The sequence below is a fragment of the Parus major genome, chromosome 8 (assembly GCF_001522545.3).
Source record: "Parus major isolate Abel chromosome 8, Parus_major1.1, whole genome shotgun sequence".
NCBI lineage: Eukaryota > Metazoa > Chordata > Aves > Passeriformes > Paridae > Parus > Parus major.
The window spans coordinates 10,543,711-10,567,242 of record NC_031777.1 but is presented as its reverse complement, the minus strand read 5'-3'; the positions used below and the strand labels follow the sequence as shown (position 1 = coordinate 10,567,242).

At 41.1% G+C, this 23,532-nt stretch overlaps 1 protein-coding gene across 7 annotated transcripts in view; it reads left to right on the top strand.

The window, feature by feature from the left end:
• Positions 1 to 79: 79 nt before the first annotated feature.
• NTNG1 (netrin G1) overlaps positions 80 to 23,532 on the top strand; it is a 151,821-nt gene continuing 128,368 nt past the window's right edge. For 2 of the 7 annotated variants that reach the window (XM_015636362.3, XM_015636363.3), the window contains exons 1-2: positions 214 to 518; positions 5,811 to 6,511. In XM_015636362.3, the coding sequence (XP_015491848.1) occupies positions 6,266 to 6,511 (246 nt within the window). In that variant the 5' untranslated portion in view covers positions 214 to 518; positions 5,811 to 6,265. Of the gene's footprint in view, positions 519 to 5,810; positions 6,512 to 23,532 lie in introns of all 7 variants that reach the window. The other 5 variants (XM_015636365.3, XM_015636359.3, XM_015636358.3 and 2 more) reach the window with 5 other exon arrangements.

The following is a 23,532-nucleotide window of genomic DNA, read 5'->3' as shown; positions in this document are numbered from 1 at the left end:
GCGGTACCTGCGCCGTGCCTCCTCCGCCGGAGCTCGGAACCGGAGCTCGGACCGGGCCGGGACACGCCACGCCGAGCTTTGAAGGGTCGCGGGCGGTGGGAGAGCCCTGAGGGAGCCCGAGCCCTGAGGGAGGGGCGCGTCCCTCGCGCCGGCCCCCGCCCCGCAGCGCGGATCTACCCGCGGGCGCCGAGGGAGAGCGGCGGGGCCGCTGGGCAGAGGCGGGAGCGGCGGCGCAGGGCATCACCCCGCCGGCGAGGAGCAGCGGGCAGGTCACTGCTACCCAGCCTGGAAACATTTCCTCCCTCCCATCGGAAATTGCAGGCGGCTTTTCTAAACGTTCACACGCACACTGAGCCCCCAAAGAAAACCCCTCATGGCGGTGAGCAGCGCAGATCAGCTAAACGCGATAAAACAGATGCTTTTCTACTCTCAAAGTTGGTGCATGTGCGGTTTTGGCCTCTGATTGATATACTTTTATTGTTCTGCAATCAACTTTTCAATATTCCGGATCTGATGTGGTAGGAGCCAGCATTACTTCTACAGAAATGTTAGCAGAGACAGTGAGTGGAACAAGCGGTGGAGATGCTTTTAAAGAGGGAATAAGTCACTGTCTTGCCTAAGGACAATGCGGTTGAGGATGAGAAGCTGTGGCCTGGGAAGCCCGTCAAAGGGAAGAAAACCACAGCAGAGCTTCCCCTGGCTTGTTTTTTGTTGTGGTGGTGGTGGTTTGTTTTGGGTTTTTTTTCATTTTGTGGTTTTGATGTGGAAAAAATAAAGGTTGAATTCTGGTATATTTCTGAACCTTAAAAGGATTATTACCAGAGAGTTTCAAGCAGTTAGTGGCAATGCTCTCATAGAGTTATGAACTTTGTCTCAACCCTCTGATGCTGATTAGCAGCACCAACTTTCTAGTTATTTATGTAAAATACAGCAGTAGCACAGAACAAATCCAGCATCCGGTAGGCATTCATTTTTGAAGCTAAGTACTTTCAGTTAGGAAGACATCAGCTCACACTGTAACTTGAAAGCTTTGTAGCCCTATAACCTAGATGCACTGTGTGATGAGCATGCATCACCTTATTAAGCGCGAGGAATCACAGAAAAAAAAACAAACAACCAAAACAAAGCTTGTAACTGTCCCAAATGCTAACTTAAATTCCCTGGGGAAAATCTTGCAGAACAGATTGGTGCTAGGTACAGAAATACTTAAGGCAATAAGCTACAATTATAAAGATGTGAGAGAAAAAAAAAAGGAGCTATATGTACTAAGGCTCTAAAATTTAAATAGCTGAAATGCTTTTTACACCATATTCTGACAGCTGACGATACCTGGCAAGTAATGGCAGTGGTAGTATGATGTGTCAGTCAGCAAAGAATAATGTGTGAAAACCAAAAGTATTTCAAGTATAGTGCCAAATCACAGTTTTTTGGTAGCTGTATTTTATTTTCTTTAGCCAATAGGTATTGACATTTTAAATTTCTCCTGAGGCAAAGAAATCTTTTTCTGCTAAATAGTTAAATAAGCTGGATAAGAATAGAACCTAAACTTTGATTGGAACAACATTTGAGGCCAAAGACACCAAAGCAGTTGCTTGAGTATACTGCATTTCATACAAGTATTGACAGAAATAATGTGCATTAAATCATTAAGTACAGGTTCCCTTCTTCTTTGAATATATAAATAATTTTGCCTTTATGAAAGGGGTTGGTTTGGATATGTACAAGGTTCTCAAGTTGCCTAGGTGTAGCATGGTATAAAACACGAGGTTAATAAATGTTAGTTGCATGAGGGTTAGTTCTGTTTTCTAATGCACATTATTTCCTATGTTCTTAACTGGCTTTAAATAATTAACAGCTGGAGTGGACGCGAAGGAGCTTTTTACTTGGGCTTGATTGGATACATTCATCTGCTTAAGCTGTTCGGGATACAAACTTGAAACATGTTTCCTTTGGAAAAATCTGTTCTGCAGCTGCCGCTATTGGGAGGTGACAGCCGGCACTCCTTGCCTTGCTTCGTTCTTTCAGCCACTTCTCCCGTGGCAATATAGTATCTGGTGTTGGCTCTCATCCTGCGTGTGTGGGGGGGTACACTTCATCTAATGCATGGTCAGTGTGGGACGTGGTCACTCTTTATTTTATTACCTCCTTCACGTTCCTGTGGCTTGCCAAAGAGAGAGGCCCAAGAGCCCACCCCTGTGGATCTCACAGTGATTTCCCAGCAGGGAGGTCACGCAAGGCATCCAGCCGGCTGTGGTTTGTGAGGAGGCAGTTATTTGGGGAAGGGGATGGATTTTCACAGTGATGGAAGGAGGCAAAGGACAACTAACAACCCCTAATTAGACCTGAAGTTCTTCCCTGACATTGATTCTGCCAAGATGCATTTTGTCTGTTCGGTAAAGGGGATGTCTCCTCCATCTGCAGAATTAACACTCTGTGTGAGGTGTGACTTCCCCACCTGGAAAGGGATGCATGTGCTCAGAGCCTCCTCCCAGCTGATTTCAGTCTGGGGGTCAGCTGCATGCCATTCTCAAATGGCTGTGACATACTCACTTGTGGCCGGAACGACGGGCGCTTCGGGGACGGAGCAGCGCTCCGAGGGGAAGGCAGAGAGCAGATGTGGCCTTTGCACAGGTGCCTCCCAAGTGCCTCCTAGTGTTTTCTGTAGTGCAGAGGCTGTGCCACATGGGAACGTTCACGGCCCCAGCTCTGTTGCCCCACGCAGAAGATGCCGGGAGCGGTGTGCTCTGGAAGCTTTGCACACATTAGCTGAAGTCCTACCAGCAATTTGCTGGTTCCTCACCCTCAGCCATCAAGGATGCTGATCCCTCTTTGCCACCTCCACGGCCCCCAACGCCCAAGGTGTGCGACTAGCAGGGCAGGGCAGGGTGGAGGGAATCAGGGCATCAGACAGTAGTTTCTCCTTGTTTGTTTGATTCCCTTTTTCTGAGGTCAAATGCACTTTGACAGGCATTACTGGGGACACAAACCCCATTGCTGTGTGTTGCCCATTGCTAGAGGTTTGTCACCGCACATCTGGTACAGCTGTAAACTTCAGAAATGTTGCTCTCAATGTTTGGGGTTTTTTTACAAAATAATTCAAATAGGTATGTCTTTAGCAATAGGGCGCTGAAATGTAAAATACATATCATGAGTGATTCTGCAGGAACAAACATAAGCGAGACAAATCGTATAGCTCTGTCAGAAAAAATCCTAGCAGCGCTCAGCACATGATCCTTAATGTGCTTTGGTCAATATCTTTCTCTATATCAATGGAAGCTCATTAAAAGAAGATATTGCAGACTAACTGAGCCGTGCCATACTAGTTCTTGCCAAAGCTTGACATTTTTAATACATTAATAATATGTCTGTAATGTAATGGAAAACTATTAATCAGAAGTGGTTATATGCCAGAAATTTAAGCTATAATTGGCTGCTTCTTGTCAGGAGTGTCTGTCGTACACGGCTACAGCTGCCTAGTGCTCAGATGTCTTGCACTCCTCTGCACTTTTTTCTTGTCAGTGCACTAAATTCAATCAATGTTATAGTCTATAATTCTGTGTAACGACCATCATTATGACTGGCTTACTTTAATGAGAATTCGTTATATGGGAAGTATTTTAGCGCAGTGTGTTAAGGTAGTGGTTTGTTTCACATTATTTAGTCTTAGCCAGTCCTCTTTATTAGTGGATCTGAGCCTCAGCAGTTATAAAAGGTAACAGGTAACTGAAGAACTAGAAAGGAAGATATTAGAGCAAACATGCTTTTTTTTTTAGCAGAATATAAAAGCTTGCAGTCTAAAGATAATTAAACTCAGTAACTTCTTATTTCTACACAGAAAAATTCTATTTATTACTGTTTATTCCAGCTATGACCAACCCATCTCCAGTAAAGGGTATTTGGTTTGCTATAAATTTAAAATAATTTGGGGCTTTTCTATCAAGGAGTTGTTTCCCATTTTCTCAGTGACTGTTCTAAGCTATGGGGTCTTGTGGCTGTGGTTTTTTTCCCCTTCAAAATAGTAAATACATTGGAAAGGAAACGGAGGGGAAGAAGTGTCTTTAGAATGACATGGAAAGTGTTCTCTGAATTACCAAATTCCAAAATAATATGCAAACACTCCCACTGAAAACAAAAAAAAGAATGTAACATTGCTACAAAACCAACAGTACTACCCAGCATGCTTCTTAAAGAGACTTAAATTTAATTTGGTCTTAGATATTTCTGCTTTTGTGTCAAATTCAGATTTGAAGCTTAAATATGTTTGAACAAATTGAGAATTGTTACCGCAGGAAAATTCAGATATTCTCTGCATATTCTGATAAAATACATGAGAGTTGTATGGTAACACTTGATAAAATGAATATAATGGAAAATTGCATTTACGTCCATACGGCAATTATTGTAAATTACTTTGCTATGGAAACACAATTCAACCATCTGTTGGCATTTCATGGTGTCTGTAGTTTAGCTCAGTTTAAGATGAAGCATTATTTAAATATAGGGAGGCTGTTTGCGAATAGCTGTGGAGATAAGTTTTGAAAATGCATATTCCCAATGTGCAGTTCAGGAGCTCACCAGGTCACACACCTCTTCCCGTGGCTGCGGGGTGTAGGAGGGATCACGACACTGGGCATGATTTAAAGCTGGGCAGCAAAGCAGGCTGCAGGAGGCAGCGACTTAGGGTTGTTTCACAACATCTGTCCGACGGGTCTGCCTAGATTTTAGCATCCAGACAGGAGGTGTGGAAGTGCTGCGATGGCCGGCTGAAATCTCCTCCTGCTGACAGCCCAGTGCTCTGCCTCCCCAACCTCAGGTGGCACAGGCTGACACAAACGCACTGGAATTCCTAGCCCTGGTTTTCCTTGTCCCTCTTTAGGGTACTTACTCTGTCTTTGCAGTTTTCCTCATAGATAACTTGAATTTTTAACTGTGTTATTTAGGAAATATATATTTAGCATTGCTGTGGTAACATTCTAGCATTTTATACCTGTAATTATGTGATTCAGGTGCTGCAAAGGGAGGGAATTTCTAGTTGCTTACTGAAGAGGGGAAAAGGCATGTATCTGCTGTGAAATAAATGCTGAGTACTCAGGTACAGCCACCCTCAAACCTGAGAAAATAAAAGGAAGAAAGCACCCTTACGATAAGCTACTAAATAAGTCATTATCTTTATCATTAGTTTGTCATCAATATGGTCAGTAAATCACAGTTCAAAGAAAAAAAAATAGGGAACAAAGCTCTTGCAATGCTAATGAAAAATGTCGAGGAAATTGAATTGTACTTGCCATATCTTTGTTATTCTTTAGATAATAATAACAATATAAAAGAAATATTTAAGGCTTTTGGAGCTCCATGAGGTCCTCTTGCCAAGAAACTACCAGCACCTGCTAGCCCTGATGCCCGTCTCTGTGTCACTTTAATAAAAGAAGCTTCGTGCTGCTGCCCCGCAGTGCTGGGCTGCCTGCTTCCCTGCCTGCCTGCACCATCTGGGCCGTGGCTGACTTCAGGAGCTTGCTCTCCAGTTTTGCTAGGGTGAAAATAACAGTTTCAGAAGCAGGAACCTCTAACTCACCTGGAACATTATAAATTTGTCTTTGTTAGAGTACAGTTAAATCCTTCATGTCAAAATACTTTTCTCTGTGAATGATTTTGGTAGTTTCTTCATTCTAGCACAGAACCTGTAGTAAAGGTTATCCATATTGTACCAATTAGCTTTATATTGTATCAAACCTCCAAAATGTCAACATATCATATATTTTGTAATGCATCGATTGTTGGACAATAACTCTAATTTTTATTGTTTCTAAAAGGGTGTTGGTGCCAGAAGAAAAGGATGATTGATGGGAAAGAGACACCAGCCTATAGACACTCACCCTCTTCCTTCGGATTCTGATTTATCAGTGTGTCCAGGCATCCCCTGCGAGCCCTGAACACGGAGGATCACTCAGGGTTATCGACAGTGTAGCTGAAGACCTGAAACTTCACAAATTATTATCTGCTGTTGGACATCTTTTACAAGAAGCCCTGACAGATAAGTTGTAAGATGAAGGACAAGCGCCGCATGGCTGTGAAAGGCTGTCATCAGGGCCTGGGTGGCTTCTACCAAAGTCTTTAACACAGTGAAACAAACATCCTATCCTAATGCTTCACGTTTGAGTTGGAACCTATTTTATAAATCTATACATGTATATGTACATATAATCTCTAGACTGCACATACGCCAGCACTGATCATCCTTACGAAGCTGACATAAAAGGATTTAGAAATGTATTTGTCAAGATTCCTGTCACTTCACGCCCTCTGGGTTACTGTATCCTCTGTGATGCAGCACTACCCTTCTGTGTGGGGACACTATGACGTGTGTAAGACTCAGATTTACACAGAAGAAGGAAAAGTATGGGATTACATGGCCTGCCAGCCAGAGGCAAGAGACATGATCAAATATGTAAAAGTGACTCTGGATCCCCCAGACATAACATGTGGAGATCCTCCTGAGACTTTCTGTGCAATGGTAAGGCAAGCTTCTCATTTTGCATAATTAGTGGGGATGTATTTGTGATAGATGGCTTCAAAATAGAAGCTCTAGAGTGCACACAGAATTATCTAAGAAAACCTTCATCATATTCCAAATGTGAAAGGTTCTGCTGTACAAAACTCTGAGCAGTACATTTAGCTGAGCAATGAGATGCTCTGCTTATGAGGACCTAAGCTGACTTTATCTGAATTCAGTGTCTCTCTACAGCAACTTTTAATGTATCAAAAGAAACCAGCATAAAACTCCTATTGTGCTAACACATAACTGGGGTGGCCTTTGCCTGATCAAGAAAGACTTCAGTTTACCAATTCCACTAAAATCAGTTTAAAGCATCATAGCATGGCATAATAAAGCATCATTTCTATACAGTGAGACCAATTGAACTCAAATTGCTAAAGCTTAAAAAATGGTGGTGGGAGTTGGGCTGTTGAAATTTTCCCAGCTACCCAGGGAGCTGCAGCAGGTGTGTATGGACAGTGCAGCTAAAAACACTTCCATGCTCTAGCAACTACTCACAGCTTTCTTCCTAGCTGAAACTGTAGGCATTCAAGCAAACTAAGAGAGACCAAAGATCCTTATTTTACATGGTCCTAAAATAGACTGGGTTTGGAAATATTTGGCTTGGTAAATAAATGCACAGGTATAAGAAACCAGGCAGACACTATATATGTATGTATGTCAATCTTTTACAGCTGTGCTGCTCCCAAGTGCTTGAAAGATCACACTGTGAGAAGTTGTTTCAGTTAAAGGAGATCTTTAACTTGCAGATCATTTCTTTGTCCTCACACTCACAGAGGATTTCTTTGCCATTGAATATTTCTGTTAAGTAGTGAGTGAAAGCTATTGAGTTTCTTCACTAGAAAATATGAGTTTGGGGTACAAAACATGCACATTTACATGTGTTAATACAGCACTGGAAACAGGCATTATATTACCCACATAATTTAGGTTTGAAAAACCAGTGAGTTCTGGTAAGTGAGGTTATCACAGCTGAGAAAGGTCTACAACATATTTATTTGCCTGTGTAAAAATCATCATTGCTGAGTGACAGCATCCCCACAGGAAGGAAATTTGCTTTTAAATGCCTTGTGGCATCATTTTCCACCACTGCTGTTCTGTAAGGAGTTCAGATCCAACCACACATACATTTAAGGCATTATTTGCACGCATGCAGCTGCTTCCCACGTACATTATGGTAATAGCCACGTGATAAATTGCCGAGCTACATGAATAAATTACATTCACTATGAACCTTTGACTGCACCACTTGCTCTCTGCCCACTAATCCATCTCTGCTGACATGTCTTTGACACTCTAAACCTCCAAGCAGCTTCAAGCGGCCACTGTTTAAAAACAAATGAAAGTTGTGTGCCCCACATAATATTGTCTTACTGTTTATTACCTTATTCTTGAAATACGCTTTTTCCATCTGAATAGTAATTGCTGCGATTTAGCACTCAGTAATATTTAGTAACTCATCATGTAATGTAAAAAGTTATTCTTTTAATGACAAAAAACAAAACAAACCTGCCCAGTAAAACTTTTCTTCCTTTTAGTGCAGATAAACATTGCAGCAGTTGCTATCATAATTCTCTAACTTTCTGAAGGCCTTTGATATCAATATGCACTCTAGTTAGAACAATAATTTTGAACTAAAAACAACCAGGCAAAAAAAAGACGTTTTGATTGAATCTAAGTGTTAAAAAGGGTGCCAGAACGCCCCTTGAAGACATCTGATCACACCAGGTCATCAGTGCTGTGATGTGGGATGGAAGTTTGCTGGGGAGTGACCTAAGATTACAGCTGTAGCTCACTTGCAGCTTGAGCCTGTGAGATGCAGAAGACCACCAGAATCCTCACATGAGAAGCAGAGAAAGGGGAGTAACTGTGGGAGAGAGAGCACACAGAATGAGAGCGTGTATTTAGCTACACAAGTGTAGGGTGACTGACTCTTCTTACATGATAAACTGTGGGCTTTGTTTCCAGGATAGGTGTAGATTGTACATATACACTATATTTAGATATGCATTGGTAATGGCTTGGCTTGCTGGAAACTTAAGGAAAATGACGGAAATATTTAATGTTCCTAAGGTACTGCCCAGCAGAGCATTCTAATCCCTAAAAATGCTTCATGTCTATCTGTACTATAGCTACCTATAGGAATTAGATATTTCCTTCAAAATGAGATTTTATATATTTTGTAGGGCTGAGCCCTTGGAGTTTTTGAGAACTTTTATTTTTGCGTTCACTTTTAGTTTTAGAAAATGAGTTAAGAAGATAGCACTGACATACTTGGGGAAAGTGGGCAGTGGAAAAAAGAGTTCTTTCATGTTAGACATGTTCTTGTGCTAAAAAATCCCAAATTTGAAGTGACAAAGATGCAAAGGTTTCTTTTCAGCATGGTGAAGTGCCAAACTGGCTTATACAAATGCTTGGTTTTCTTGTTGTTAAGTACTGGCTATGTGCCTGCTAAACCTGTACCACTGTTTTGTTATTGAAATCAGGTTATCACGGACTTGGAGAAGAACAGTGTCTTTTCAGCTATTCTAATAATAAGCAAGGGTACCAAGCAGCCAAGTCTGCTTCTGCAGGATGAGAAGGGGGTTGAAGCAGCCTCCTGTTTCATTTGCATGTCAGTTCCCTGGTCAGGTTTACTAATTTTCTGTTCACTTAAATGGACTAAGGTACGAGCTGTTGAGTCTCTGTCAGCCTTCGGTGTAATACAGATTAGATCCTTGAAACAAACCAGGCTGAGAATTTCATTCAAGTCGTGCTGGGAGATTATGATAGAATCCAAGGCAGTCTGTGAGAATAGCTGATAATAATCTGCAATAACACACACAACGCAGCCGTGCATTGCAATGTGGGCAAGCATACAGTACAGAGGAAATGGGTGGTTAAATTGGCCCCCTACTTACTCCTGCATATTCCCCATGGTATTAAATGTTCTTATGAGTCCGTGATGAATTTGTACTTAGTGAGCTTGTTTAGTTGACAGACTGAATAACAGGGCTTTGCATATGTAAATTTGTTGCAAAATATAACAGCCCTAGTTGGCAGCTAAAGCCAGCATTTGGCAGCTCACCACTTGCAGGTACCTTTGTAGCATCCCCCCAGAACAGCGTTTGTAGGTATTATGGGGAACATGCAACAGAAAAACTATCCCACAGTTGCTTTTAGGCATCTATTCTGAGAATAACATTACAGTTTCTGGTGACATTCAATATTGACAACTCATGAGATTATCCTGAAACCTCAAACCCCTGGAGTCCTGCAATTATGATTATATGAGGTTCTCAGCTTTCATTTAAAACATCATCTTTATTTCCTCAGTCCTTCTGGTTGCAGGGAAAAGTTTGCAAATGAAACTGAGCAGCTCAAAAAAGCAGAAGCCAAATAAATAGCCTTCCAAATTATTATTTGTTTAAAATCTCATCAGATTTAAAGTCATTCCAAATTTCTACAGTTTGAAAAGGACTTTTGCTCAAGAGGAGAGATGCATAAAAGAAACTTATAAAGAAATAAGTGGCTAAGAGCAGTGAACACTTAAAATTTCTAGATGTGGAGTTGATACCTGTAAGGAGGATGTGACAACATAGTTCCAGAATAAACAGTGCTTCTCCTGCCTACGGGATAACCAGCACTGTGGGGAAGGGTTCACTGGTCACCTCTGGCTTCCCTGTCTGTTTTAAAGCAATCTCTGGTGTCTCAGAGTGAGGTACATATGCTGGCAGAAGGGGCATGTCTGCTTTCTGTGGTATTCCTTCGAGGAAATTTGGACATCTTTTGTCACAGGCTTGGACTGAACAGCCGCAGTGTTTGAGCCAGCGTGACCCCTTCCTGCAGGTCTGTAATTTATGAACTTTGAGCATTTGGCATGGCTAAGAGTGTGTCTGGCACCATATGCTTGTGCGTAGTTGGACTGGGAGGAGAGAGGGAAAGAGGAAGAAGCTATTCACATTCTCAGGTTTGAACTGCAGGTTTCACTGCAGAGACACTAAGCAAATTTTGAGGTACCTGATGGTGCTGGTTCTTGTGGCCTGCAGCATTTCAGTGCAAAACAAATCTGCTTGAAGTCCCTGGGAGTAACTAACAGTCGGTGAAATCTACTTCCCTCTTTGTAAAAACAATTCCACAATGCTCTGTCCAGTCATAAAGAGAAACAAATCTGACTTCTCATGAGTGTCACCGTCTTTTGCTCTACCAGAACAGTGTGTAAGTGGCTTCTGGATTTCCTTCTAAAAGATGTGCCAGCTCTATCCCTGGAACAAGTGTCAGGAGCCTGGTGATGCTGCTCACAGCTCGGGGACCCTGAGCCTGCACATGGACTGGCCCCTCTGCTGAAATCCAGCCTTTAGCTTGGGGGTTTGCATTCAGACCTGAGCCGGGATTACTATGCAAATTCACCATGAATTTGACCAGGAGACTCCTAGTGGCTATTGCTGTAATTTGCAAACTAGAGACAGATTTATGTTACCAACCTGTGTTTGCAGCTCAAATAGCAACATGAAAATATAATTTTCTGTTTGTGTTTAGATCTAGATATCATAATACCATCCCAACGGCTAAAAAATGATGAAATTATCATCAATTATAGTTGCCTACAGCTTATTTCCTTTGTAGGTTAAATAGAACTTGAAAAGGAGCCTGCAGATGGGAGTCCTGTGCATCTATACAATTTATAGAGCAGAAATGCTGATGACAGTAGAAATTTGAACCCTTGAGTGCTACTCTGTATTTCATAGCCAATCAAACCTAAATTAAGAAACAAAGATTATTAAAAAGTATTCTGCACATGTAATTCTGGCATAATATTATGAGGTAGACATTAAATTTTTCCCTCTGAGATTTTCAGCATCATTAATACAGCATTCCTTTAATTACAAGTAGGCTCATATTCCTTAAAAAGAGGGAAATACTGTGTAATACAGATAGTGATACCAGTGATATGTTTACTGAAATAATTAAATGAACAGATACTTTTCTGAGTAATGAATAAATCACAATGTGAAACAAAAAATATTTTTGCAAGCATTTAGGCATTCATCCTTACTTTCTCAAGTGAGACATTTTAAAAGAGTGTTCTTCAATATCATTAAAAGATGCTGTTAAGAAAAAAAAAGCTTTTTTCTTTTATGGGCTAAATTTGAATAAAAATGAAGGATTCTAAATTCTATCTGTGTAGTCTTACTAGATAGTATGGGGTAGAATGGGAACAGGAAGTTAAAGATGAAGCTATTGCTACTGTCTTATTTAAAGTGGATTTTCACAGTTGTATATTCTTTAAGTATGTACAGCTCAAAGTACTGCAGGTTTTATTTACAACATCTGCATTCATCTAATTTGAACTCTTTGGGCACGTGTCAATATTACAGCTGTCATTTTGTCACTGTAGGAGAGCACCTTAGCCCTCGGGGAGTGGGGTTTTTATTTTGGTGTGTCCTCTTAAGTTACTAAGTATTTAATTTCATTTTTAATACCCTGAGACCTGTGAGCTTCAGCCCCTGCCCGTTGGCCTGTCCCCAGCAAGGCAGGACAGCAGAGCCCCCACTGCTGAGGCTGCTCCCATCCCAGCCCTGCTGAGCCCCTCACACAGCCCAGAGGCAGCTGGGACACAGGGACACAGACTGTCCCTGTGTGTCCCCAGGGACACAGACTGTCCCTGTGTGTCCCCAGGGGCACAGACTGTCACTGTGTGTCCCCAGGGGCACACAGATTGTCCTTGTGTGTCCCCAGGGGCACAGACTGTCCCTGTGTGTCCCCAGGGGCACACAGATTGTCCTTCTGTGTCCCCAAGGGCACAGACTGTCCCTGTGTGTCCCCAGGGGCACAGACTGTCCCTGTGTGTCCCCAGGGGCACAGACTGTCCCTGCCTGTCCCCCAGGACCACAGACTGTCCCTGTCCATGCCCCAGCTCCCCACCCTGGGCAGGGCCTCTGCCAGCCTACCTGTGCCTCTGGCAGCGCCTGCTGCACACTCTGCAAAGGCTCCTTTGTTCCCATGGGAAAGGATTCCTTGGTTTCCTACAAGATTTTTAAAAATGGATTTACTTAATGACAGCAAGAATAGAAAAATAGTTGGGTAAAAGCTCTGTTTTCTTCCAACTGGAAGCAGTATAAAAATTAATAATTGCTAATAAATCAAAACTGAGGATTAACAGTAAAACAGATTTGCATTTTATTCATTATCACACATCAAGATTATCCAGTAAATCATTAACAACACTCTGTCCAGTTGCCTTTTTTTTTTCTCCTCAGTTACACTTTGCGTACTGGAATGTTTTCAAGCCTTAAACAAAGCAGAAGCACGCCCACAAAGTACTTCAGTTGTTAAAAATATTTGAGGGTAAAACAGGGTTCCTAAACAAAATCAACGGTTTCTACATATTTTCAGCTGCAGTTTTAAAGCACATGTCACTAGTATGTGTAGAAGAGCATCCTTTTAAGGAGATTTATATTTTATAAATACACTTTGTAAAAACAGCTGTTAAGCATTTTCTAGCATCACCTTTATTCCATTTGCTAACTGCTCTCCTAATTTGGTTTGTTTTCCCCCTGAAGTTAGCTGGGAATAGTAGACATTTTTAGACAATTATTTTAATAAGAATTGCTCTTAAAAAGCAAGGAACTGTGCCAGTGGAGGTTCTGTCTCTCTGGAAGAGGTTCTTAAAGATACCTGAGTTGGTGCCTCCCCCTGCTGCTTCCTCCTCCCTGGCCCCCCAAAGCACCAGGGTGGGGGGAGATATCCAAGTACTCTGTGGGAACTTGGAGTTTTGGCCTTGTTTGGGTACAGAAGCAGCAACACCAATTTTACAAAGAAATAAATATCTTCCACTATAAAATAAATACCCAAACATCCACAGTGAGTGTAAATGTCTCACTGTCAATGCAGTTGGACCAGAAATATCCCCTCAGCAGCACCTTTAGCAAAATAAAATAATACTATTTTATAAATAGAATATTTACTAGACCTGTTGTAATTTGAGCTGCTGGTGGTGAGGCAGAGGAGATCTCGAGCCCGTGGCTCACTGCAGGGAGACACCTGACAAGGTTTGCTGGGGTGCAGAGACAGTGCAGTACAGCAGCACATCCCCACCGGTGCTCCTCAGCCAGGGCAGGACAGCACATCCCCCCTGGGCTGACGGGAGGCAGAGCTGGGTGACCCCATTTCTTCTCTGCTGGAAAGCCTGAACTGAGAATTTTTCCAGGATGGTAAATCCTCCTTTCAGCAGAGCGACCTTTGCTTCCCAACCTGCCGGTGTCAGGCAGGCAGCCTGGAGGAGGAGAGCTGCAGCATCTCCCCCCAGTTTGCTTTTGCACATTTTGGTCAGGGGCACGATGCCCTGCGGTCCCAAGGGAGCTGTGCAGTGTCAGGTTTTCCAGGCTGATGACACTGTACAAGGAACATGATATTATATTTCTTCCTACTGTCAAGTGGGACAAGTCTCCGAATGTGAATTTTGGATTCACTTGGTAAAAGTGAGGAGAGATAGTTTTATGCTGCTCAGGCTTATTCAAATAATTATTATTTTTCCATCTTCATTTAGTACCTGTACATCTCTGAACCCAGAGTTTCATGTCTCTTTCTTGCAGAGCTTGTACTTTGTAAAAGCTAAGAGTCACTGGAAACCAAATGCTAGTTCCTGAGGCACTTCTATATATTAAAATTTCCATTTGTAAGCATCTTGTTGAAACAAAGCCAAGTGAACTCATCTGAGAGTTCTACAAGCCTACTGTACATCAGGACAACCTTTCTGGTTAGTGGGCTCCCCAGAGTCCTTCGAGAAGGCAGAAATCAGTGAGTTGACTCTCAAGTAACGATTTTAACATTTAGGCATTTATGTTTCTTATAAGGCATCCAGTCCTAATACAGCCCAAATCACCTTCATTCAGAAAAAAAATTGACATACAAACTGAGACAATAATCTGTGCTTCCATCCCTTCTGCTCTATGCTAGGAGGCAGAGAGGAAAAAAACAGACAGGCATTAGCAATCCCTCTTAAAAAAGTGTGGAAATTACCCATCTCATTATGGAAGGATGAAAACCTGACATTTATTTTTAAAGAGTTTAGAAAGGGCTGAATCTGTGGGAGCTGGTCAATTTTAGTGTGAGTACCACTGTCACTTTTTGGTTTTTTTAATACGGATACTGTTTTGCCAAAACTGCCATTTCCAATACATAAAATAACGTACCTACTTAAGATTAGCTAAAACTGAGTGAGAGATTGGTTAATCCAAATATTTCTTGACTTGTTTCAAGGCCTGTAAATACCGTCTGAGTATGAAAATAAAAAATAATCCCAGATACTACTGAGGCCATTGACTGATGAGATGCAGATCCCCGCATACAGTGGAACACTAATCTCTCTAGCTAAAAAACAGGGGTAGCTCTGTACCCATTTTACTTGTAGAAACAATGACTCTTGTACACATTTTAGGTATAGAAATTTGTGTTTTCACAGGTCACTGGTGGTGACATCATCCTGATCTACAAGTACAAATATAGCTAAGGACACAAAACTTCTTGGCATTGAGCTGACTTGGCAACGTGCATAAGTGATTTCATGTAGCTTTGATGTTTGCTGTGTTGTATTTTCTGGAAAATGGTTTTATTTCTTATCTTCTAGTTCTTTAGGCAGATTGTTTATATGGAGTTTAGGAATAAAAAACAGGGAGAAAAGAAAAGGGTGCGAATAAATTTTAATTATATTTACTACCAGCAAGAAATTGTACTATATCAGGGATATTTTATGTCAGGTTTCAGCCCAGAGAGAATTTTTATAGCTAAGTAGTTGTAAAACCTCTAAAAGAAGACACCATTATGATGAAAGGAGCATTTTCTTACATGTGCGTGCCGTGTCTTTCCAACATCTTGGTGCATTTTAGATTTTTTATCTGTAAAACTGTCACGAGCCACATTTTAACTCATCAATTTCATTTTTACCAGCTACACCTGCTCACAAGACACTTTCCTCCAGTAAAAAACCAGAAACAGAGCTACTTGTGGGTGACATTTACAAGTGACTGGGGGTGGGGGGATGGTAAAAAAAAAAAAAAAAAAAAAAAAGAAAAAGAAAGGAATAGCAAACAACTACACAAAAGCCCTCATCCTCTAAAAACTGCAACATGCATAGCTATAGGAAAAAAAGTACAGAATGCAATTTTCTAGCTGCTAAAATGACTTTCTCTACACGTGCTATTTTCCTCATCTATTTTTATCACAGGCTTCCAGACTGACATGCCTCTTGGCTTCCTTGACCATATGGATCTGCCAAGTGGTATGAATACTGTAGGGATAGCCTGCAGAAATATCCTAGCAAGGTGTCTCACTTCACAAGGGTTGATTCAGACTTCCAAACACGTTAAGTAACGCGTTTAAGAGGTTCAAGCATTGTAGCTTTCCTCACTAAATTTGTGGGGTAAATTTTTGCTAATTGTTTGCAGCTGAAAACCCTGTTATTCTGAGAAAGTGGGATAAGCCTTTGAAAACAAAATGTTAAGAATATAGAAGCTTTTTGTTATCTGAAGCAGTGGCTTTGATTTTTTCAAAAAGATACGCTTCAATAACTAAAAGAAAATTAGAAATGACTCATCATGTATATTTCATGCCTAAGAGCTAGTGTATGACTTTACATCAACAGGACTTAAAATATGATCTTCCATTGAAATTAATGTGTCCTGTGTTAGGCAACAGAAGGACTTCTACTGACAGCAATGGATGGCGACAAAATACTGCTTCCTTAGTAGTGAGCATTATCCTCTGCACTGTACCAGTTTGAAACTCTCAACTGGAAACCATAAAACCATCTTAAGTAAAGGTAAAGTTAACTGTATGCCTTTATATTCTAATATTTTTCTTGTCAGAAGCAATTTCACTGAAGTTCACTTATTTCCAGCATTTTCAGTTTTAAAATCTTCTTTACTCATTTTACTGATGCTGAGTTTTGGATTAGTTCAGCCCTCGTGAGCTCCAGTGCAAGGCTCTTTGTCCCTAGGGACAAAACAGGTTTTGGATAATGGGACATTATCCATCGTTTCTCAGGTACAATTTTGGGGCATACAAGAGTACACTGAAAGCATCTAGCTGGGAAGTACCAGCTAGGATACATATATAGAATGCATAACAGGTTTGCATATTAAAATATAAAATTTTAGCTTTATGCATCTCATGGATCATTTGTAAATAATTGAAAAGGACAGAAGACTGTTATTGACTAATCTTTCCATAGTTCTCTGTAACTGCACCATTATTGCTTGTAGCACTCAAACATTAGTCAAGCATCATCAATCATAAACTTCAAGTTTTATAGGTTTCAAAATGGATCTCAGAAAACACTGCAACAGTTGTCCTTCCTTTGTTAATCAGAAGAGGAAGGGGTTTCAGCAGAACATTTTGTCAGATTTTAAGCCTTGACAGAAAGTATGCCATTTTTTTTCAGTGTTGAACAGTGGGCTGATGTCTGAAACGCCACGTGGGGTTTGTTTGAGTTGTTTGAAGCCATACAGACAATTGTTTTCCCTCTTCTACAATCTACAAGTCCTCAGTTGGTTTAAAGTGTATGTACATTTAATGGGATGGTGTGGCAGGCAGCTCCCACACATCTGCCACTTGTGCAGTCCATGTGGCCCTCCAGGGTGCCAGCCCCTCTCTCCCTGTCTTAAAAACAGTGGAGAAAACAAAGACTGAAGAGAGACATGGGGAGTTGTTCCAAAGAACAGAAGAGCCTGCCTGACTTCACTCTGGCTGCATCCCTGTCTTGTCACACCATTAATGCTCTGCACCTTGAGAAGCCCCCAGATCTGATGGGTTTGTTCTGACATAGACTTCTGATAACCTATTTGGATAATATTCTTTTTGGAAATGGTACAGACCACACAGACCTCACCTGTGGACTTGAGATGGGTACAGGTAAAATATTTCCTCAATGTCTTCCAAGTGTAAAGAGTTCAGCAGTAGGATGGGAGAAGATTGTGCAGGAATGCCAATTGGTTGATGAGGACCCACTCACCATGCTGCTTTTCCCAGGTCCTCACTCTCTAGGACAGTAAATACATTGCAGGAGCTCAGAAAAAACAGGTACAGCCCTTTTACAACGCTGTGTTTGGCTCTCCCAACCAATAACAATCCAACTAAGAATTTGAAGTAAATGTTGTTCTGGTGATTGTATCTTTTCAAGGTCCTCATACTACTAAGTGATGGGTTTGGAATAATAAAACTGTGCACAAGATTAGAAACAAAAATCAGAAAGCAGCAGGGCACCACTGAATTTTACCTTAGTATCAGGGGCTTTTTTCAGTTCCCATCCTCAAGGTCATTACACCTCTACTAATGCAACCATCAACATCCTCCTCCTGTCAGGCCAGTTCTCATAACTTCAAAACAAGATTTACAGGAGCTGACCAAGAAAAAAAAAATATTCTTCACAAATTATTACAGAGATGAATGGCACCTGTGCCTGTGATGACCTGTCTTAGCATTTTCTTGATGACACCACCATACATGAGCTTCTCTCAACTCCTTTCAAGTAAGCCACAGTTGGTTTTTTTTTTCTGTCTTTAAGCCTAGCCAACCACCAAGGATTCAGGAAAGCAGATTTTAGGGCAATGCTGAGCAAACCTTTGCTGTCCCTGCCTTTACTCTGAGTTAGTAATTGTTTTGTTGATAATTATGAGCTGTATAAAGCATCGCAGGAAAAGCAGAACAAGTTTACTTTTACAGTGATGAAATAAATCATAAATTTGAAACAATTTGTAATTCAAAATTACGCCTCCTAACCAAAGATCATGTGCACAGCATTTTGCTGAAACACGTGTGAATATTGGCAGTGCAGCTATAGCAAAGTGCAGCTGCTGAAGGAGAGGGCAATAAACCTTCTCATCTGAGCTAGTAGGGAGCCTAAAAAGAAACTCTGGTCTTGGTGGCACACAGAGTGTTCCAGGAGGTGCTGCAGCCCCCCTAAGCAAGCCATGCACACACAGAGGAGCATACAGCCATGCTGGATATCAGAAGATAGTGACAGAGATCCCTCCTGTTTCTTTTCGGAACTTGAAGGATTCTTGGATAATTTGTTTCCAGCAGAAATCAGCTTTCAAACATAGGAAATGCATGTGAGATTTCAACAGTATTGTCACTGTGACTTTGTTAGAAGACATTATCTGGCCCTTAACACCTGAGACAGAGGAATTTGTCATTGAGCCTGCAATACCACTGTACCTGACGACACAGAAACTTATTTCAAGCCTGCACACTGGACATCTTCACATGCCAGGTGATTGGGTTCAGTTATTAGTGGCTTTAATTACTTACAGTTTGCTGACCTAGGTTTCTTAATGCTTTATACAGAAAAGCAGTATGGATAGTAAGCACAACAAAACACAGGCACACTTTACAGGGAACTTACAGAACTTGAGGCTAATGAGAAATGAAAGTCCACTCCTGCAATATCTTTGTGTCAGTGTCTTACTCTGCAATCAGTGAAACTCACAGGCATTGAGAAGCCATAGAAAATAGCTATTTTCTGATTTGGATTGGGGTTTTGGTGGAAGTTTTTTAGCTTTCCCAAGTTTGATGAGTCAGGTTTCAGCTATTTTTTGTATAATTTTCTTTGCTAATTGTATGTGCAAGGGTCACAGAACTAAAGAAAAAAATCTAATTTTAACCTGCAGCTGATTTATGAAATGATACTGAGTTCCTTGAGTTTGGGAAAATAACATATACCACTAATAATCTCTGGGAACTGATTTAACACCGTATTCTATTGCAGTGCTAGGAAGAAGCCAAGGACTTGTAACAATCTGTCATTTGCAGTGACATTTTTATTACTCTTTCAGAAAGGCTGTGCTTTAATTGTCTCCTTGCTTCAAATCAACTGCTTAGTTTGCTTTAACAGTATTTTTTCACTATAGTTACCATTGCCCTTGCTATAAGAAACCTAAACTCTGTATATTTCTGGCATGGCAACTGCCAACAGGAACAGGAGCAGAGAACCTACCCTTGTCCTTCTAATTCGAGAGAGTGAAAATGCTGCTGATTGCAAGTCACATTTCCATGGAGTTCACACCAATTCCTTGTAGACTTGCATCCCAGGAAATTCCCCCTTGATTCACTAGGATTGACCTGAGAGAAAATCCATCAAAATAATATACCATTTTTTTCCAGTATTGTGGAGTTTGCAACAAGCTGCCCAATGGAGAAATAGCTTTGCTTTCAACTGTTATAAAGAAACTGCAAGCTCTTAATTTAGTATCAGTGTCGCTAGTGCTTTAGCATCTTCTGCAGTGTGCCTCCAACTGATGAACTGAAGCACAACTATAAATAACGATGATGTCTTTGTCAGCTTGTGAGAAAAAAGGGTTGGATCTTGGTTTTGTTTTTTAGTTTGGGGTTCTTTTTTTCACATTTCCTGGAAGTACATGTAGTAAGATATCTCTAATCTCTTTGTTTGCTTAATACATAGATTTATCTCTTTGAGGCAATTTGTTGCCTGCTGGTTCACGACAAAGCTCAGTGACCCATGGGAACATGGCCCTAATGTTGTTTTGTATATAGTGGGCACCCCAAAGTTTAGTGGTTGCATAAAATTCTCATTTCAGGAAATTGAGGTGCACTTCCCTTTCCAAATGAGAGGCAATTTCCCTCCACCCCAAACTGGACTTGACTGAACCTGGCCAAACTGCATTCTCAGACCTCTGGTTTCTGTGTACTCCCTATGCATCTCAGTGCTGGGAGGTCCTTTCCCAGCATCCAAAATCTGTGGAATCCCAAATCCTTTCATGGCTGGGCATCTCCTTCACCACTCTGTACTTTATAACTAAGAAATTGTCCAGGGAGCAAATATACCAACATTTGAATGTACCAACTTGTATTTTAAGGGAGTACCAGTCAGAAAAGGATAAAGTTTCACAAATCCCCAGGCTGGAGACTCAATGCAATGATGAAGAAGAAGGTCTTGATGCCAGCTGTGACAGCATAGCTGGTCTGCATGCTTAGAGGTTTTGATGGTGCAGATGAAATCCATCCTGGATTCTGAATCACATATGCATTCAGGCAAAATTTGATTGGGGCAAAAAAAAAAAAGAGTTAATTTTCTGTGCTTGCATGCCTTTGGATTTCTTTGCTTGAGTATATTTTTGGAGGGTAATGTTAGATGCAAAGGGAAAGTTACAGCAAGGCTTGTGACTAATGGTTAAGATGCAGTATGCTCTGTGATGCTATGAGAAAAATGCTGATGCAGTTAACTGATATCAGAGGGATAAAATAGCACCAGCATTAAAAAATAAAAAGCCAAACTGAAAGGTTTTGTCAAGTTTTTAAGATCCCACCTTGGTATCATTTTAGAGAATGTTTCTAATTAGTAGCCACACAAATAATTGCTGATTAAATTGTCGTACAACTTGATTAACGAGGTGAAGGAAAAAACAGCAACATTCTCATTTTAATGAGACGTCTGCTCTCTCCTCCTCTCTACTATGCATCTTAATGTACCTTGCTGTCTGCACTGACTTGGGGCTCCAAGGCTTTGTCATTTCTTGGCAATTCTGTTCTCTAATTTCTTCTGACACATGGTGCTTAAATCCACACGAAATGTGAGGTGAGGCAGAGAGGATTCCTGCAGACTGCCATGCCATAAGAAGAGCACTCATTTGCATTATTCATTAGATAAACGCACTGATTTGCATCTCATTCTGGTCTCCTCCATTTCCAGGCAGGGGATGGAGACAATTCACAGAATTGCTGAATTTTTGAATTATATTAATAGTATTCATTTGGGATTAAGTCTCCATTGTCTGCTGCCCTGCATTTTGTCCCACACTTACCTTAAATACCTGCAGAACCTACATCTTTTTGTTCTTTTAATAGTGAACTGTGCCTATTTATGCATAGTAAAAGGGTACTAATTTGTTTATCAGTGCAATTTTGAAAGTATTTATCAAAGCCATAATTCAATGTTTGATCATTATTTGTGATTATTGCAATCTTTTTCCCTGTTGTTCTGAGGTTATGGTTCAAAAGCAAAAGCTTGTAAATCAACTGCAGTGATTTGACAGTATCTATGATTTTTTTGCCATTCAGTATTCTTGAGCAATAAGCTTTTAAGAACTACATGCCCTCTGTTAACAAGCATGTTAATGCAGTAAAGTTGAGAAATAGGATAGCCCTAGATAACCATCAACATTGTTTCTCTCTCTTCTAAGCTTTATGAACCATTTACATTATGCTTAGCATTAATATTTGATTCAGAAATCTATACTGTAAAAAGGAGGGGATATTACTGTTCTGCCCTCAGGGTATTGGGGAAGGAAGGTTAATTTTGCAGGATGGGGGTTAGTGCTATTGAGCTCTTCCATCCTGTTATTAAACACAGGATACTGTCTGGGGAAATTGGGAATTTTAAAGGACTTAAACCAGTATCATTATTGCATCAACACTTTCTGAGAAAACCTACGTGATAAACACCTTCAAGTGATGCTGCAACCCAGAGCCATTCCCTGAACCATCATTTACTTCCAAGGACAGCAAATTGCAAAAACAAATGGTTTATTAGCTCAGCGTGTTAGAGCGTGGTGCCGACAGCACAGGGGTTGTGGGTTCAGTCCCTGTATTGGCCATTCACCTAAGAGCTGGACTCAACAGTCCTGGTGGGTCCCTGTCAGCTCAGAATGTTCTGTGATTCTGTGACTTGCAAAACCCTTTACACCTGGTGCTGCACTGGGCTCCAAACTGAGGAAAGGCATCGCTGCCATTTTAAATAGCTTAGAGCATAATTGAAACACAGACGTCACAAGCAAAAAAAAAAAAAAAAAAATGTTTAAAAAGTGGGGGTCTGAAGGCTGACTTAGGCATGTGTTAAGGATAATGACTGTGCATTATTTTTATTGAAATTGTAGTATGGCTTTCTGGCTGATGCTGTAGCTCTCTGATTTGCCATGTTACACAAATTCATTTCTTGAATTGGAAGGTGGGAAAGGCAATGGCCCTGAGGAACAGTTAGTCAGGACACTTCACCTGTAAGCAGAGTCATGGCAGAAAATACAATTGAAATGGCATATGAAAATGAAACCAGTTTATATTAGGACTCTGCCTAATACACAACTTAATTATAATTTGCCACAAGTTAGTGACAGCTGAATCTAAGCAAATCACCTAGGTAATGTGCTGATTGCACTAACAGCAGTTGTTGTCAGGGGTGGAAGATGCCATATGGCTCCTCTTCTCTACCCAGGTCAAAATATCATTTGAAAGAAGCTTAACTACATCAAAACAAATGAGGAATTGGCCAGTTTGGCTTTCCTCCAGCCTGCAGGGTGTGTGCACGTCCCAGGGTCTGGCCATTCCCAGGCACAGTGAGGGGCCACCCAGATTTCTCCAGAATGTACTGAGTGGAGGAATATCATGGTACTTGAGGACAAACAAAGGCAGCTGGTGCTCAGTAGCATTGCTCAGGCACAGTTTAGCTCTCCAAGACATGCCCAGATTATGTTTGGGCACTTGGTGAAAGAGAAAAAAGAAGTGTAAGTGACACTGAATATAAAGCAGGGCAGGGGAAGGAAAGGACTGAATGACGCATTCCACCAGTCCTGCACCAGGAGAGGTCGGCTCAGCACAGGGAGGGCTTCCTGTGCAAATAAGGGCACCACCCAAAATCCCAGGCACTGTATTTGGTACAAGTCACCTAACATTTGTGCAGCCTTTTCATTTTGTGAACAGACAAAACTATAGTATAAATCTTACAATGACCAAGGTGTCACACCTCACATTCCCTTTTGATTTCAGAATCTTGTCCATTTCCAAGTATCGAATGCTAAAACCAGTCACTAATTAGAATGCAGAAGGTACTGCTCCTGCAAGAGCTGCAGAGCCTGCTTGCACCACCACTTGGAAATGAACTTTTAGCATGTCTGTTCTAAACTGTGTCATACTTTTCTAGGTTGCACCAGAAGTACAGTTTATGCTATATTAAATTGTTATTAACTACAAAATGTCATCCGAAGTATAAT